The 18304-nt window shown below is 44.7% G+C and overlaps 3 protein-coding genes across 4 annotated transcripts; all 3 read left to right on the plus strand.

The window, feature by feature from the left end:
* Positions 1-360: 360 nt before the first annotated feature.
* LOC125245439 lies at positions 361-5063 on the plus strand. Its single transcript, XM_048156035.1, has 2 exons — positions 361-1696; positions 5004-5063. The coding sequence occupies exons 1-2, from the start codon at positions 578-580 to the stop codon at positions 5004-5006; spliced, it is 1122 nt and encodes a 373-aa protein (XP_048011992.1). The 5' UTR covers positions 361-577; the 3' UTR covers positions 5007-5063.
* Positions 5064-12259: 7196 nt separating this feature from the next.
* LOC125245602 (scavenger receptor cysteine-rich type 1 protein M130-like) lies at positions 12260-14658 on the plus strand. Its single transcript, XM_048156271.1, has 6 exons — positions 12260-12560; positions 12698-13012; positions 13130-13444; positions 13554-13869; positions 13951-14274; positions 14351-14658. Exons 3-6 carry the CDS (start codon positions 13241-13243, stop codon positions 14656-14658), a joined length of 1152 nt encoding a protein of 383 aa, XP_048012228.1. The 5' UTR covers positions 12260-12560; positions 12698-13012; positions 13130-13240.
* Positions 14659-14663: 5 nt separating this feature from the next.
* Positions 14664-16246, plus strand: LOC125245458 (scavenger receptor cysteine-rich type 1 protein M130-like). Of its 2 annotated transcripts, XR_007179530.1 has the most exons (5): positions 14664-15164; positions 15289-15366; positions 15476-15869; positions 15993-16043; positions 16230-16246. XR_007179530.1 is itself a non-coding variant. In XM_048156058.1 (3 exons), the coding sequence occupies exons 1-3, from the start codon at positions 15128-15130 to the stop codon at positions 15742-15744; spliced, it is 384 nt and encodes a 127-aa protein (XP_048012015.1). In that variant the 5' UTR covers positions 14664-15127; the 3' UTR covers positions 15745-15909. The 2 variants fall into 2 exon arrangements, 1 of the variants encoding a protein (XP_048012015.1); XM_048156058.1 differs by lacking the exons at positions 15993-16043; positions 16230-16246 and having other exon boundaries at positions 15476-15909.
* The last annotated feature ends 2058 nt before the right edge of the window (positions 16247-18304 follow it).

An 18304-nucleotide genomic window follows, 5' to 3' on the forward strand; every position in this document is an offset into this window, starting at 1 on the left:
TTTATTTAAAATAAAGTTAACAATATAATCCACATATAAACTAGGGTCAAAGGCACATTTTGTGTATACAGGCAAATAAAGGTAAGGTTTATAAAAAAAGCCCACTTTTACACCCTATACATAACCTGCTTGATCACTGTGGCGAGGGGGGCGTGGTTCAGCGAGGTCTGCAACTGGAGAGAGTGTCGGGAGACGCGTGGTAAGTGAGGGGGTTAAATGTAAATTACAAACACCTGTTTCTCATTCCAGTAATTGGCGCGGAGGCAGGATAAAACACCAGGAGAAGCAGGAGTGTGCGAGAGAGAGAGGGACTGCTGACTGAGACACTGAGCACGACAACAGCACTGGAGAGAAGCCCTATTGTGGATTGTTTATACCGTTCTGGAGTGAAGCCCTGTTGTGGATTGTTTATTTTCGTTGTTGTGCGGTGCACAGACTTTTGTTGGACATTTTTCATTTTACGAAATAAAGCTCAGTCAGCAGTCAAAAGCCGACCCTTTGTCTTCTTCCTTCCCCACGAACTTGAACATTACTACACTGGTGCCGAAACCCGGGAAGGAAGAAGGGAGCCGCCGCCATGCAAACGCCCTCCGCCGTGCCGTTTGCGGACATCATCACATCCCTCGCGGTCTTACACCAAGACCAACATCAAGCCCTGCTGGACCTCCGCTCGGATCAGGAGCGGCGTTTCCAAGCCATCCTTCAGGTCCAGCAGGAAGACCGCGAGAGGTTCCGGAGCTGGATCGACCGGGAGGTTCGTACGGAGACCACCGGACAGCTGGCTGCGCCCACCCATCTTCCCCTCAACAAAATGGGCCCGCTGGATGACCCGGAGGCCTTCCTGGACCTTTTCGAGAAGTCCGCGGAGGTGTCAGGTTGGCCCCGGGATCAGTGGCCCATGCGACTCATCCCACTGCTCTCGGGTGAGTCGCAGGTGGCAGCGCAGCAGCTGCCTGTACAGAACCTCCTGGTCTTCGACGACCTGAAGAGGGCCATACTTCAGCGGGTCGGCCGGACCCCAGAACAGCATCGCCAACGGTTCCGCTCACTGGAGTTAGGCGAGTCCGGTCGGCCCTTCGTGATGGCCCAACAGCTCCGGGACTCCTGCCGCAAATGGCTCCTGGCCGAGGGAGGCGACGTGGAGCAAGTCATCGATCTGGTGGTGCTGGAGCAGTTCATAACTCGGCTGCCCAAAAGAACAGCCGAGTGGGTCCAGTGCCACCGTCCCACGTCGCTGGACTCGGCCATCCACCTCGCGGAGGACCACATGGTGGCGTGCCCAGGGGTCGGCGAACCCCTTCCATCTGCCTCTCTCTCTCCTTCTCTTCCATCCTCCTCTCTCTCTAAGCCTGTCCCTCTCCCCAGGTCTCGTCCGCCCGGCCCTCCTCGTGTCCCGCCCCGGGGGCGGGGCGGGACTGAACAGGGATTCTTTTCCGGACCTCGGGTCCCGCCCAGGGGGGCGGGACCATCTGCTGCCGGGCTGGACCCCACTCCTGCTTCTCCCCTCTCTCCGCGCCAACCATTTAACCCTCTCCCTGCCACGAGAGCGGCGGGCAGGTCTGGGCCGGCCTGTTGGCGTTGCGGGGACCCGGAGCATTTCGTGGACAGGTGTCCGATTATGGAGGTTGGGACGTTGATCCGGGTCCCGGACGTTCCGCAGGCCGCCCCTGGTCAAGCTGGCGGGTACCAAATTCCTGTGAGTATCAAGGGGGGTACCTATCAGGCTTTGGTGGACTCAGGATGTAACCAAACCTCGGTGCATCAAAGCCTGATTTCATCCGGGGCATTGGATACAAGCCGCATGGTTAGGGTTCGGTGTGTGCACGGGGATGTGGTGAAATATCCTATAGTGCCAGTCATTATCCAATTTAGGGGACAAAAGCATAATGTTGAGGTGGCAGTTAACCCGCACCTCCGGCATCCGATAATTTTGGGGACGAATTGGCCTGCGTTTAATAAATTATTGGGTTGTTTGTGCTCGGATGCCTCTTGGAATAAAAATTCGCCGGGTAAGGATGTGCGCGTGCAGGTGGGGGAGACTGACCAGGGACCAATGAGTACTGCCTCAGGGGGACAGAGCGAAATCGGGAGACTAATTCTTTCGGATCGCGATGACTTCCCCCTGGAGCAGTCTCAGGATGAGACGTTAAAACACGCTTTTGAAAAGGTCAGCACTATCGATGGTCAGCCTCTCCAGCCTGGACGCCCACTGAATTATCCGTATTTTGCGATCATAAAGGATAGGTTGTATCGAGTGACCCAAGACACTCAGACAAAGGAGGATACAACTCAGTTATTAGTTCCAAAGAGCCGCAGGGAAATGCTTTTCCACGCGGCTCATTCTAATCCAATGGCTGGTCACTTAGGACAAACGGCAACACTAAATCGCCTCATGACCCGATTCTTTTGGCCGGGCATTCACGAGAACGTGCGCAGGTGGTGTGCGTCTTGTCGTGAATGTCAGTTGGTGAATCCACCGGCCGCTCCAAAAGCGCCTTTGCGCCCCCTCCCATTAATGCAGGTCCCCTTCGAAAGAATTGGTATGGACCTCATCGGGCCATTAGAGCGATCAGCAAGGGGGCATCGCTTTGCATTAGTCATTGTGGATTATGCAACGCGATACCCTGAAGCAGTGGCTCTCCGCAACATTTCCGCTAAGAGTGTTGCGGACGCACTGTTTAGTTTAATCTCCCGAGTGGGGATTCCGAAAGAAATCCTCACTGACCAGGGCACGGCGTTTATGTCACGCACGTTACGCGAACTCTACGAATTGTTGGGCGTTAAATCGATTCGTACCAGCGTCTTTCACCCACAAACGGACGGGCTGGTCGAACGTTTTAACCGCACGCTTAAATCCATGGTTCGTAAGTTCGTTAGGGAAGACGCCAAAAATTGGGATAAGTGGCTAGAACCCCTGTTATTTGCAGTACGAGAAGTCCCGCAAGCCTCCACGGGGTTTTCCCCCTTCGAGCTTCTCTTTGGACGCCAGCCCCGCGGGGTGCTGGATGTCCTAAGAGAGACTTGGGAGGACGGACCGTCTCAGGCTAAAAACGAAATTCAGTTTGTGATGGACTTGAGAGCAAAACTCCACACTCTGGGGCGGCTATCCATGGAGAATTTGTTACAAGCCCAACACAAACAGAGCCAACTGTATGACAGGGGAACTAACTTACGCAAATTTTCACCGGGAGATAAAGTGCTTGTATTGCTCCCTACTTCAAGCTCAAAATTATTGGCAAAGTGGCAAGGACCGTTTGAGGTTACACGGCAAATTGGGGATCTCGATTATGAGGTAATACGGTCGGATAGGAGAGGAGCACGTCAAATTTACCACCTCAACCTCCTTAAAAAATGGAATGAGGCGGAATCAGTGATGCTGGCGACGGTGATTAGCGGGGAGGATGATCTCGGGCCAGAGGCGAATGTCAAAAAACAATCCCTCGCTCTGGCTCCAGGGGGAGATCACCTCTCGCCCTCCCAGCTCACTGATTTATCTAAGTTACAAGCAGAGTTTGCTGACGTGTTTTCTCCCCTACCGGGCCGTACTGACCTCATTCAGCACCACATCGAGACAGAGCCGGGCGTGGTGGTTCGCAGCCGGCCTTATAGGTTGCCTGAACACAAAAAAAAGGTAGTTCAGGCAGAATTAGGGGCAATGCTTGAAATGGGAGTAATAGAAGAGTCCAGCAGTAACTGGGCGAGCCCGATAGTTTTGGTTCCCAAGACGGACGGCTCAGTTCGGTTCTGTGTGGACTATCGCAAGGTGAATGCAGTGTCGAAATTCGACGCGTATCCAATGCCACGGGTGGACGAACTGCTTGACCGGCTCGGTACGGCTCGATTTTATTCGACACTGGACTTAACAAAGGGATATTGGCAGATCCCCTTGTCGCCATTATCCAAAGAAAAGACAGCTTTCACGACGCCGTTTGGATTGCACCAATTTGTTACACTTCCGTTCGGGCTGTTCGGGGCACCGGCTACCTTTCAGCGGCTCATGGATAAAATTTTGCGGCCCCATGGTGCATATGCTGCTGCCTATCTGGATGATATTATTATCTTCAGTAATGACTGGCAGCGGCATATGCAGCATTTGAGGGCCGTCCTGAGATCGCTGAGGGGGGCTGGGCTCACGGCCAACCCGAAGAAGTGTGCAATTGGGCGCGTGGAAGTAAGGTATCTGGGCTTCCACTTGGGGCATGGACAGGTGCGTCCCCAAATTGATAAGACCGCAGCAATTGCGACTTGTCCGCGCCCCAAGACCAAAAAGGAGGTTAGACAGTTCCTCGGGCTGGCGGGATATTATAGAAGGTTTGTACCTAATTTTTCGGACCTCACCAGCTCGTTGACTGATCTAACTAAAAAGGATGCACCAGATACGGTCCAGTGGACGGAGCTGTGCCAGCAGGCCTTTACCCAAGTGAAGGCTGCTCTATGTGGCGGGCCACTGCTTCATTCTCCTGACTTTTCTCTCCCCTTTTTGTTGCAGACTGACGCGTCGGACAGGGGGCTGGGTGCTGTCCTGTCCCAGGAGATAGAGGGGGAGGAACGGCCGGTGCTGTACATTAGCCGTAAGCTCTCCAAGAGAGAAGCTAAGTACAGCACCGTAGAAAAAGAATGTCTTGCCATTAGGTGGGCCGTCCTCACCCTCCGTTATTATCTCCTGGGACGGGAATTCACCCTCTGTTCGGACCACGCTCCTCTGCAGTGGCTCCACCGCATGAAGGATACCAATGCGCGGATCACCCGTTGGTATCTAGCTTTACAGCCCTTTAAGTTCAAGGTGGTCCACAGGCCGGGTGTTCAGATGGCTGTGGCCGATTTCCTCTCCAGAAATGGGGGGGGGCTGCAGGCCGGATGGCTCCCCGGCCTGAGTCGGGCGGTGGGGGTATGTGGCGAGGGGGGCGTGGTTCAGCGAGGTCTGCAACTGGAGAGAGTGTCGGGAGACGCGTGGTAAGTGAGGGGGTTAAATGTAAATTACAAACACCTGTTTCTCATTCCAGTAATTGGCGCGGAGGCAGGATAAAACACCAGGAGAAGCAGGAGTGTGCGAGAGAGAGAGGGACTGCTGACTGAGACACTGAGCACGACAACAGCACTGGAGAGAAGCCCTATTGTGGATTGTTTATACCGTTCTGGAGTGAAGCCCTGTTGTGGATTGTTTATTTTCGTTGTTGTGCGGTGCACAGACTTTTGTTGGACATTTTTCATTTTACGAAATAAAGCTCAGTCAGCAGTCAAAAGCCGACCCTTTGTCTTCTTCCTTCCCCACGAACTTGAACATTACTACAATCACATATAGATAATCTTTGCAGCCCAATGGTCAGTGAGAGGTGGTGAACAGAGAATCTGAACAGTCACACATCTGTGTGCCATTTTTGAAAACAGTTCCTTTTCAACTGAAGACACAAGTAAATGTCACATGCCTGGCATTTCCAAGGTGTGTCTTGCCTTTTACCAAGCTGTACTTTGCAAAGCATGCAGTTCCGACGACCAGCGGTGGCATTATTCCTTGCATTTTGAACATTTTGAAGAGACTCTTAGGAGTGTGTTCATCAGCAGGACGCAGCTGTGGTCCAGGTTCCCGTGCAGGTAGGAATCTCAGAGTCTGTGGAACTATGTCAGTGTCATTATCTGTTTTCCATGACAGAGCTGAATGCCTGTTGCTTGTCTGAATGTTTTTCTTGGCCTTTTTTGCAAGGGGTTTTGGAGCACTCTCATTAGGGCTATAGCTGGAGAAAAAAAAACAGTGAGATGGTTATTACACAAGGAGCTATACTATTTGCAGCATCAATAACTAATACTAATATAATGTTTATTATTGTATATATTAACATTACCAAGCACTAATGCTAATATTGTGCACGCATAAGAAAGAAAGCCATACAGACACATATATACATACACTACCGTTCAAAAGTTTGGGATCACTAAGATTTTTAATGTTTTTAAAATACGTTTCGTCTGCTCACCAAGGCTACATTTATTTAATTAAAAATACAGTAAAAACAGGAATATTGTGAAATATTATTCCAATTTAAAATAACTGTGTACTATTTAAATATATTTCACAAAGTCATTTATTCTTGTGATGTCAAAGCTGAATATTCACCATCATTACTCCAGTCTTCAGTGTCACATGATCCTTCAGAAATCATTCTAGTATGATGATTTGCAGCTCAAGAAACATTTCTGAACAATTGTAAACAATAAATGTCTCTTGAGTAGCAAATCCTCATATTAGAATGATTTCTGAAGGATCATGTGACACTGTAGACTAAATAGTACACAGTTATTTTAAATTGGAATAATATTTCACAATATTACTGTTTTTACTGTATTTTTAATTGAATAAATGTAGCCTTGGTGAGCAGATGAAACTTATTTTAAAAACATAAAAAATCTTAGTGATCCCAAACTTTTGAACGGTAGTGTACATAGGCCTACCATATAGTGGGTGAACATGTACTTACTCTTTCTCATTATCGCCTGTGTTGCTGGGTGCCCTCTTAGTGGGAATTGCAGGTGAATGTGAGAGTGATGGATCCACATTTCTAAAACAAAACAAAAAAACTGTTATTATTAGCATATAAGATACTACTCTCATACCATTACCTATGCATAACGGACAGGAAAGTAACAGGTATACAAGCATGCTGTATATGTCTGTCAACTGGCCATTACCGGACAAAGTGTGCGAATGTGTAAACGTTACAGTCTGCTATATCAGTTTGCACATATAGTGGGTAAACGTGTACTTACTCTTTCTCATTATCGCCTGTGTTGCTGCGTGCCCTCTTAGTGAGAATTGCAGGTGAATGCGAGAGTGATGGATCCACATTTCTAAAACAAAACAAAAAAACTGTTGTTATTATTAGCATATAAGATACTACTCTCATACCATTAGCTATGCATAACTGACAGGAAATTAACAGGTCTACAAGCATGCTGTATATGTCTGTCAATTGGCCATTACCGGACAAAGTGTGCGAATGTGTAAACGTTACAGTCTGCTATATCAGTTAGCACATTTAGTGAATAGCAACACGTTCGCGCATTTCACAACCAAGCATATTTTAGCACATTCACGTCTATCATAATATGCTATTCAACTGCATGCAGTTAATCGATCTAACGCGTGTATCCAACGTATCTATGCATATTAATAACAAGTCGAATATCAACAGAAAAGCATTCTATTTATAAGCATTTTTATGAGATAAAGTTATATAGAGTTATATAGATAGGCCTAGATGTAAATATAAGACAAATATATATGTACGCTTATATAGAAAAAACACGTCAAATAATTTAAGTAAAACTAAATCACTTACTCATCAGAAACTGTATCTTCAGCTGGATCAAGTCGCTCTTCAAAATGCAGACGTTCATCGTCAGAGTCGTGTTCTTCTTCCGAGGAAAAAGTGAACTCTTCCTCACTGTCCAGGACCATCGGAAGAGGCTGCTCACCTGAGTAGTGATGCTTTTTAAGACGCTGTTAGGGGCGTTTACAGTTTGCATAGATCGCCTCAGCACATTATCTTATGAATAGAGCGCTCTGCGCGTGGGCGGGCACACATTAAAGATAATTAGGTAAGACAGGAGAAACAGTACCTCTCTTTACTTTTATACTGATTACATAAAGGGAGAATATTTTTTTTAGAATTTATTTGTTTCGTTTAAAAGTAGACACTTAAAGCTTTGCAAAGACATATCTCTCATGTCCATGTAGCATGTATAAGCCGTCTATTTTAGTTACTTTTAGTGACCTTTTAGAATGATGTTTGCAGAGACGGAGATGGCAGGACAGCACACCCTGTATATTTTATTTATTTTTAAAAAGCACAAAGTTTTATTTTGATTGTGAGTGTACACAAAAAAAAGAAGACATTCTATAGTTTCATTTGATATATTACTTATGTCTCTATGATAAAAAATGACGGAGTATTTTAAGTCTGTTTTGCTGCAATGTGAAAAAAAAACTGCAAAACGCGCCGGCGCGTTTTTAGACCTCAGAGTGTTAATATACTTTTTTTGGCCTTATTTCAAGTTTTTGTTTTTTCAATAACCACACATAAACATTATTCCTTCAAAAATACAAACATGTACATACATGTTCCTCACATATTATTGTAGCCTAGTTTATGCTGAATACAGTGTAATGACACTTTTGTCATTTATATGTTTATGAACAACTGAAAAAAGCACAAATGTCAGGGCATGTCAAAACTTCTCCAACCCCCAAATCAGCCTCAGACTCCAGAGGGTTAAGCTTCCCTCTAAAAATAATGGGCGAGTGGGATATTGCTACAAAGGTCCCAGGGGCCCCAAATTTTGCACATTGGCCCCTGGGGGGCCCCTGACCGACATACAGAGAGCACCTGGCTCTAACCCTAAGGGAAAAAATTCCATCCTCATAGAGTTTCGTGCTTTGGGCCCCTGAGTCGGGGGCCCTGGAGAGTTGGCACCTCAAATCTCAAGGCCCCACAACCTTTCGTCTCCGAGCGGGGGCCGTCTTTCAAGAGTGTGCTGCTTTGGCTGCCGAGGTTGCTTTTTTGACCTTTTGACCCCTGAAAGAGGTCGTAGGGCCCCCAAACTTTTCCGTCCGACTCGGGGGATTGTGGCGAGAAAATAAATGGTGCCCCCTAGTGGATCGCATTGTTGTAAAAAAAAAATTGCATTATTGTAAGGTTTCACGTTTCGGGCCCTGAGTCGCGGGCCCCTGGCGAGTCGGAATCTCAAATCTCGAGGGCCTGCGACCTTTCGTCTCCGAGCTGGGGCCTCCTGTAAATTTAGTGGGTAATCAGGCAAATAATGGGTCTGTTGGATGGGAGTGGTCGGGGGGTCACCTGATCATTTGACCACTATAGTGGGTAATCGGGCAAATAGCGGGTCTGTGGGCTGGGGGCGTGGCCTGGAAGCGGTCAGCGGGTCACCTGATAGTTTGCCCACTATAGTGGGTAATTGGGCAAATAGTGGGTTCGTGGGTCCCTGACCCTCACTGACCCCTCCATAGGAACAACAGCCATTCGTATAATGGGGGATTGGGTGTTTAGTGTGTATTTGGGACAGGCTTACCCCCTTTACTGTGTAACCAATGGGAATCGGGCGTTAAAGGGGTCTGCGGGCTGGGGGGTGGGTGACCCCCCAGCTCGGGGTCGCCCCCTAAAGGCGTCCGTTCGGTCGTTTTCCCAAGGTAATCGACCACTGGTCAGCAGGGTCGAAATAATCGCAAAACGCCCAACGCTCCTCCTAGCTAATGTATATTTGTCAGCCAAATTGGCCCTACAATCCCTTCGGGTCATTATTGATGTCCAATTATTAACATGGGGTTTTTTCCACGAACCCACTATATTGACTTCCTTGGGGAAGCATGATCTGATCTTCAGGTTCCTGAGGGGGGCGAGGAGATTAAATCCACCTCGCCCTTCCTCTATACCCTCTTGGGATCTCACCTTAGTTCTTACATCTCTTCGGCATCATCCCTTCGAGCCTTTGCAATCAGTTGAGTTAAAAGAACTGTCCCTTAAGACCGTCATCCTGGTTGCATTGGCCTCGCTCAAGAGGGTAGGGGACTTGCACGCATTTTCGGTTGACGAATCGTGCCTAGAGTTCGGGCCCGGCGACTCTCACGTTATCTTGAGACCCCGGCCCGGAAATGTGCCCAAGGTTCCTACCACTCCCTTTAGAGATCAGGTAGTGAACCTGCAAGCGCTGCCTTCGGAGGAGGCAGACCCAGCGCTGGCTTTGCTCTGTCCAGTCCGCGCTCTGTGTGTGTATGTGGACAGAACGCGAAGCTTTAGGACCTCAGATCAGCTCTTTGTCTGTTACGGAGGCCAGCAGAAGAGAAAGGCTGTCTCCAAGCAGAGAATGGCCCACTGGATAGTGGATGCCATCACCCTGGCGTATGATTCCCAGGGCGTGCCTTGCCCGCTCGGGTTGAGAGCCCATTCCACCAGAGGAGTGGCCTCTTCCTGGGCTTTGGCTCACGGCGCCTCGCTGACAGATATCTGTAGAGCTGCGGGCTGGGCGACACCTAACACGTTCACTAGATTTTATAGCCTTCGTGTAGAGCCGGTTTCTTCCCGTGTACTCGCTTCCACCAGCCGGTAGACGCATTGAGCCTGCTCTAAGTGTCGGCTTGCATTGCCATTCTTGCCCCCAGGGCCAGATTCGTGCATCTTTGACTCCAGTCGTGTTCCCCATTTGGTGAACCCTGTTGAGTTCCTCCGCCTCCCCCTTCGGCTCGGACATTGCGGAGTGTCTGATGCCAGGCCTACGTCCGTCTCCGACGTTGATGTTGGCTGGGTTCCATATGTTGTGACTCCTCTATGTGAGCGGTCCCATATGTGTATTATCCACAGTCAAACTCCCTACGGTGAGCCTGTGTCTTTCCCTTAGCAGAGCCACTTCTGCTGTCACCTGTCAGATGTGTCTCCCCCTTCTCAGGTGGAGCCATCCCAGGGACTTCATATGCGTACTGCCCAGCTGGCCAGTCCATATGATATCCCCACGTAATTTCTCCCTGCGGGCAGGTAGTGGTCTCCGCAGCGTCCCCTTGGGTTCGCTTCCCCAGTTTAGTCTAATTTACTTAGTGGGTATTTCGGAACAGCAGTAAACTCTCTCGGCGTAGGCTCGCCCCCTTCACCGTCCCTTTGGTGCGACGGGTGGCCAGAGCTTGCGCTGAAGGAGGGAACGGAGACGTACGTCCCGTCGCCACAGTTTCTGTACCCTCGCTGAAGTGCGGACACCGGTTGTCTCCTCAGCGAAAAACAGAGTGCGATTGCATCTGCTACCCTATTTATATCCTGTTAGGGGCGGTGCGCATTATGCAAATATCGCACGCCAATCTCCATTGGCTTGTTTTAGTTCTCTCGAAGCTGATAGGGCTCTCTAGCGATATCCCAATTCATCGGTCACTACTGACGTACGTCTCCGTTCCCTCCTTCAGGGAACGGGGGTTACATACGTAACCGAGACGTTTTGCTACTTAATCTTGCCACACAACCTTCTGCCATTAAAACCAAATAGTCTCGTTGGAATTTGCACTCATGCCAGACTTACTTCTTGTTTACATGTGACGTAACCACACAAAGACACTATAGCTTTAACATATATGCTTCTACTTTTTTTATTTCCCAATCTGTTTTTCAAATTCTTAATAGGTTTTAAGATTCTTGTTGATTTATATTAAAAATGAAATATAAGTATAAAACCTGTCTCATTTGTCTTCCATATGAAATATGATCTTAAGAATCTATAAAATATTAGTTTTTATATATCGAGTGTACATTTTTTTTTTCTTTCTTTTTTTTTGGCTCAATCAAATATTTAAATGAACTGTTGTGTTGTTCTTTCAGAAGTCAGGCTGGTTGGAGGTTCTCGCTGCTCTGGGAGGTTAGAGATACTTGATAATCAGACGTGGGTTTCAGTGTGTGCTGCTGCCTTTGACCAGCAGGATGCAGAGGTTGTGTGTAGAGAGCTGGACTGTGGGGCTCCTGTACAGGAATTTGTCCTCTACTGTCCTGAATTTGTGTGTGCAGGTTGAAACTAATTTTCATTTCAGATTCAAATCCTTAGATTGAAACTTGATGTGATATCAATGTTTTCCCTTCTCATTGTGTGATTTCTTTTATCTCACTTTTTATTTCTCTCTGTTTCTTATTGTCTCTTCATCTCTCATGCTTTCTCTTCAATATATAGATGGTGTGAATGTGAGGTTGGTTGGAGGTCCCAGTCGCTGTGCTGGTAGAGTGGAGGTTCTTCATAGAGGTCAGTGGGGAACAGTGTGTGATGATGACTGGGATATGACTGATGCTGCAGTGGTGTGTAGAGAGCTGGACTGTGGAGAACCTGTAGATGCTCTGAGTAAAGCTCACTTTGGACAAGGATCAGGACCAATCTGGATGAGTTTTGTCATGTGTGCTGGATCAGAATCTACACTGAAAAACTGTGGGTCATCAGGATGGGGTAAAAGCACCTGTGATCATACTGAAGATGCTAGAGTCATCTGCTCAGGTAAAGTACAGTATACTGCTCCAAACCTCATTTTATTTTATAGCTGATTATCCGCCTGCCTTAAAAAAATAAATAAAATAAAAATCATTATAAATGAAAAGTGTTTTAATTTCTAAATTTCTAATTACATTTTTTATTGCTTAATGCAACAATGATAATATTTAAATTGTATACATTCCTGTACACACCAGTATTAATTTTAAATAAACAAAAAAAGTCATTGTTATTTTGTTTTTTAGAAGTCAGGCTGGTTGGAGATTCTCACTGCTCTGGGAGGTTAGAGATACTTGATAACCAGTCGTGGGTTTCAGTGTGTGCTGCTGCCTTTGACCAGCAGGATGCAGAGGTTGTGTGTAGAGAGCTGGACTGTGGGGCTCCTGTACAGGTGCTGAGAAAAGATGCTTTTGAAAAAGGAGATGCTCAGATGTGGACACAAGAGATTAATTGCAGAGGAAATGAGTCTCAGATTCACCTCTGTCCAACATCACCATTAGAAGAAAACAACTGTTCTCAAGACAACAATGTAGAACTGGTGTGTGCTGGTAAGAGCTGAACTGAAAGAGAGAAAAGCTACACATATACTGTATTTGAACCCATCACAAAACAACACACTGGACTATTATATTATTTTAAGTTTTTTAAATGCTGTTCTCTCTCTTTTTCTATAACCTTTTCTTAGATGTAATGAATGTGAGGTTGGTTGGTGGTAACAGTCCTTGTGCTGGTAGAGTGGAGGTTCTTCATAGAGGTCAGTGGGGAACAGTGTGTGATGATGACTGAGATATGACAAATGCTGCAGTGGTGTGTAGAGAGCTGGACTGTGGAGAACCTGTAGATGCTCTGGGAGGTGCTAATTTTGGACGAGGATCAGGACCGATCTAGATGTATACTGTGTTATGTATTGGATCAGAATCTACACTGAAGAACTGTGGGGCATCAGGATGGGGTAAACATACCTGTGATCATAATGGTGATGCTGGAGTCATCTGCTCAGGTGAATGACATTGTTTACTTTTATATTGTGACAAATGTCATAAATAACACAAAATGCTCTTGCATAACTGATGGGGAAAAATAATATAACTGTGTTTTCTTTGTTTTGTAAAAACAGATCATAAACAACCCAGACTTACCAAAGGACTTCACTTGTGTGCTGGGAGGTTAGAGATCCTTCAAATAAACATGTGGGTTTCAGTGTGTGCTGCTGCCTTTGACCAGCAGGATGCAGAGGTTGTGTGTAGAGAGCTGGACTGTGGGGCTCCTGTACAGGTGCTGGGAGAAGATGCTTTTGGAAAAGGAGATGCTCAGATGTGGACACAAGAGATTCAGTCTAGAGGAAATTAATCTTATATATCTTTCTGTCCAACATCATCTTCTCTCAAACAAGACTGTATCCATCAAAACGGCATTGGACTGTTATGTTCTGGTAATGGAGCAGTAGTTTTCAACGTATTGAGATATGTGATTTTTTAAAACTGATTTTTAAAATAGCATTTTTTCATGCTGTTTTAGTAAAAACTCTGTTCTTTGTCCAGGTTATACTGACCTCAGACTGGTCAATGTTTCCTGACATCTGTTCTGGTCGAGTTGAGCATCAGTACTTCAGTAAATGGGGCACAGTGTGTGATGCATGCTGGGATATGAGAGCTGCCAGTGTCCTCTGTAGACAGCTGAATTGTGGGATTGCTGTGTCTGTTGTGGGATCAGACTGGTTTGGAGAGGGAAGTGGTGAAATCTGGGCTGATGTGTTTGATTGTGACGGGAATGAAACAAAACTCTCAGAATGTTCCATCTCTTCATGGAGTCGAGCTGAATGTTCTCATAGACGAGATGTTGGAGTCATCTGCTCTAGTGAGGGGATTTTATTGAAAAAAAGTTAAATAAATAAATTTTCCTGCAATATCTTAGTAAAATGCCACATCTTTCATGCAGATTCCTCTCTGGCTGTTCATGATGGTCTGGTGTGGTTGTCTGGAGAGAGACAGTGTGAGGGGGAGGTGGAAGTTTCCATCCATCAGGTCTGGAGGAGAGTTCTGCTGGACTCCTGGAGTCTCACTGAATCCTCTGTGGTCTGCAGACAGCTGGGCTGTGGCTCTGTGCTGAACTTCTTCGGCTCCTCTTCATCCAGTCCTGAACACAGTCATGAGTGTGTGACGGGCTTCCAGTGCTCTGGGAGTGAAGCTCATCTGGGGAACTGCAGCTCTCCACAAACTCTCAACTGCAGCTCCACACAACAGCTGTCAATCACCTGCCTTGGTGAGAAGAACAACATCTGGGCAGATTCTTCAGTTGTTAGTGATCACTAATGTGTTTCTCTTTCTCTGAATATCAGGTCGCGGGTCCATCAGGCTGGTGGGTTCTGGGGGAGACTGTGCAGGGAGGCTGGAGGTTTTTCACAGCGGCTCATGGGGGACAGTGTGTGATGACTCCTGGGATATTAAAGATGCCCATGTGGTGTGCAGACAGCTGCAGTGTGGAGTGGCCCTCAGTAACCAGCAGGTACCAGCCTGGTTTGGTCCTGGTTCTGGACCCATATGGCTGGATGAGGTGGAGTGTGAGGGAAATGAGATGTCCCTGTGGAGCTGCTCTTCTCCAGGCTGGGGAAAACATGACTGTCAACACAAGGAGGATGTACTGTAGGAATCGTGTGCTCAGGTAAACAGTACACTACTGTGAATGTTTATCACAAAATGTCATATGTAATTAATAACTCCAGGGTGATTAGGACCAGAGGGGTCCTTTATTATCCTGAATACTTACCCAAATAAATAAATATGCGGACATTTAAATATTTTAGGCTTAGCAGAACCTGAACAGTAATTGTTTTTATGTACATACTTTTTCCATCTAGAGTTTAAAGAGATCAGGTTAACTGAGGGCTGTAAAGGGAATGTGGAGGTTTTCTACAATGGATCCTGGGGTAATGTGTGTTATAATAAGATGGACAGAGACACAGCGAGTCTGATCTGTCAGGAATTGAACTGTGGAAAATCTGGCAGTGAACCCAATTATTCAAAAGGACTGAAGTTTAAAAATTGGCTTGATTATTTTAAATGTCGACGTCATGATTCCACTCTATGGCAGTGTCCATCTTCACCCTGGGGACTGAATGACTGATAATGAAGTGGCCAAGATCACATGCTCAGGTAAGATGATATTTTTTACTTATTTAAGGTAGTTTGAAGTGGTTGTATTTTATTTAAATAGGATTATTTTAAATTATTTTTCTCTTTTGTGGTGAATGAAATTTTTAACATGTTTTAATCTCAGAGAAGGAGAATCGTGAATCTCCTCAGAGTCATCTGACATATTTTACCTCACCATCTCCTCATCAGAGACAGTGTTCAAGTAAGTTTATTATTATCAGAACTTTAAATAGTTATAAAATGTGATGTCAATGTGTTAATATAGATGCTGTTCTGAAGCTGGTCAGTGATGTTGATGTCTGTGATTTTAGATCATGTTCCTCTCAGACTGAGTGGAGGGGAGGGCCGGTGCTCTGGGAGGCTGGAGGTGTATCATAACGCTGTGTTGGGCTCAGTCTGTGATGATCTGTGGGACATCAGTGATGCTCAGGTGGTCTGCAGACAGCTGGGTTGTGGAGCAGCACTGAGGGCTGATGGGAATTCAGTCTTTGGTGCTGGTGAAGGTGTTGTGTGGCTGAACAGAGTCGAGTGCAGAGATTCACCTGTGGGACTGTCCTCTCTCCCTGAAGAAACACACTGACTGCTCCAACAAAGAGCACTCTGGACTCACCTGTGCACCTGACGTTGAAGAGAGGGTGAATGCAGGCACATCAGGATACTATGAGGAAATCATCATCGATGGACCAAAACCCGATCGTGAGACAGGTGCTGGTTCACGTCTGTACTGTAGTTGAAGTTCTCTCTCTGTAATTCTACAATCTACATATTATTATATACATTGAAGTTTGTTTTGAGCTTGATGGCATTGATTTCATTTTAAATTTGTAGATGACACACCAGAGGACTATGATTATGTCATTACCAGTGGACAGACCTATGGTACTGAAAAAAGTTGGGGTATTTTGTTTGTTTTTTGTTTTTTAGATATAATTTTGCTCTTTTCTTTGAGGTGAAGACAAAATTTATTAGCTTAAAGTTATATTTAAGAGCTTATGTTGTGTGTGTGTGTGTGTGTGCGTGTGCGTGTGTGCGTGTGTGTGTGTGTGTGTGTGCGCGTGTGTGTAGTGGACACACCAGAGAATTATGAAGATGTCATCATTAATGGACAGTGCCCTCAATGTGAAATGGGTTAGTTGAGTCACACAACTTCATTTTTAATCTACATTTATTTCTAAGAATTGTTGAACATGCTTTTCTACTATTAAAGATTCATCATGGCTTCAGGTTTAATCTAATAAGGGAAAGAGATAAGTGACATCACTGACACATTTTTTTTTTTTTTACATGTGTAAAGAGGGGGATCAGGAGGAGTATGATGAGTATCACTGAAGATTTGAGAAACTTGTTAGGTAGGACTAACCTTTTTGTCTTATGATTCCTACACTTACTAAATATATTGTAATATATTTCATGTTTAAGACTCACAATTTACGATTTGACCCCTTCATGAGTTGAAACTGAATTGCCCACACCACTATATTTATCTAATATACTATCAAATGTTTGAACACACCTCATTGTTTAATAAATACCAAACATTTTCTAGAATAAAATTAAAGACATAAAATTATAAATAATTTACTGATTTAAATAAACTCAGTTTGAAATACTGATGCAATCACAACACTGAACTTTTTTTGTTTTTTTTTTTTTAAAATGCAGATGATGATGATGTGGAGGAGTCAAACAATAAGAGAGAAACTGCATGACTCAATGGCCACGTCTACTGCCACTGTTTATTACAACTTCTTGATGTTTTTTTTTTTTTTTTTTTTCAAAATTGAACTACTTGGCAAACTAAACTGAAATACTTGAAATATTTGTAGAGCTGCCTTTCATTCTCTTTTCAATATTTCAGTATTCTTCGATAAACTACTTAAATATGGTTAACATAATATTGATCAACAGAATTACTGCTAAGATTATAATTTCTAAACATTGTTTATTGTCATGATTTCAGAGTCAGGGTTAAATGTTTCTAAAAATTTCTACAAATGCAGAACGTTTTTTGTAAGGGTTAGGGGATAGAATGTAATTTTTGTACTGTATAAAAACCATTGTCTATGGAGAGTCCTCAAAAACAAAAAACAGCACTGTAAAAAAAATCCCGTTGTTTCTATGGAAAAATACCGGCAGCTGTGGTTACCAGAACAATACTGTAAAAATGACATCAAACCGTAAACATACTTACGGAGTTACATGTGAATTTGACATTTTAAATATGTATATTTAACATTGGATTTCAGTACACGAAAAAATCCCAGTAAAATTTACGGTAAAATAACATATTTCATTAACTGATATAATGTTAATTTACCAACCTAATGAAGTACTAATATCTGTTTTGTACCTTTATAATACACTGACAGTCACCAAACACAGTGGTGATAAGAGTCACATGATGAATCAAAGTTCATCACAAGCAGCTTTTCCACAAGCTGAGGAGGACAATACTAATATATAGAAAGGAGCACACAGTGTCATTCACACACACACTAAACACCATCATGGTAACATGCATGAAATTTTAAAAATGCAATAAACATTAATTTAACAACATTAGATGTAACATAAAACCCTAATGTACATAACTGATTAGAAAAAAATGAGAAAAACTAAGAAGAAACAGAGTTATTTCAACAAAAATATATCAAATGTGAAGTGTCACGCAGGGAATTGTGGGAATGTCAATTTACGGTTTTTCACTGTAAATTTTACAATGAATTGTTATTTTTCACTTTCAAAAACTGTGAATTTAACGGTATTTTACCGTAAAATTACATTAAATGTACCGTTAGATCTATTACAGTTATTCACCGTATATAGTACGGAAACTTTCTGTAAACCAATTGACAGTTTTTCACCGCAGCATTTTTACAGTCTTTTACTGTTAAAATCACAGTAATTTTTTACAGTGAATGTGTGTGTGTGTTGTAATTCACCCAAGGCAAATGTAAGCAGAAGGACCTGGATGAAATACTCTGAATGATCAATCCACAATCTGACTTGTGATGAAGTCTGGAATCATATCTGTGTTCGTTCTTCTGGCCAGAGGAGGACTGGTCCCCTGACTGAGCCTGGTTTCTCCAAGACTATTTTCTCCATTTCTGTCATCAGTAGAGTTTGGGTTCTTTGACACT

The sequence above is a fragment of the Megalobrama amblycephala genome, linkage group LG14 (genome assembly GCF_018812025.1).
Source record: "Megalobrama amblycephala isolate DHTTF-2021 linkage group LG14, ASM1881202v1, whole genome shotgun sequence".
Taxonomy (NCBI): Eukaryota; Metazoa; Chordata; class Actinopteri; order Cypriniformes; family Xenocyprididae; genus Megalobrama; species Megalobrama amblycephala.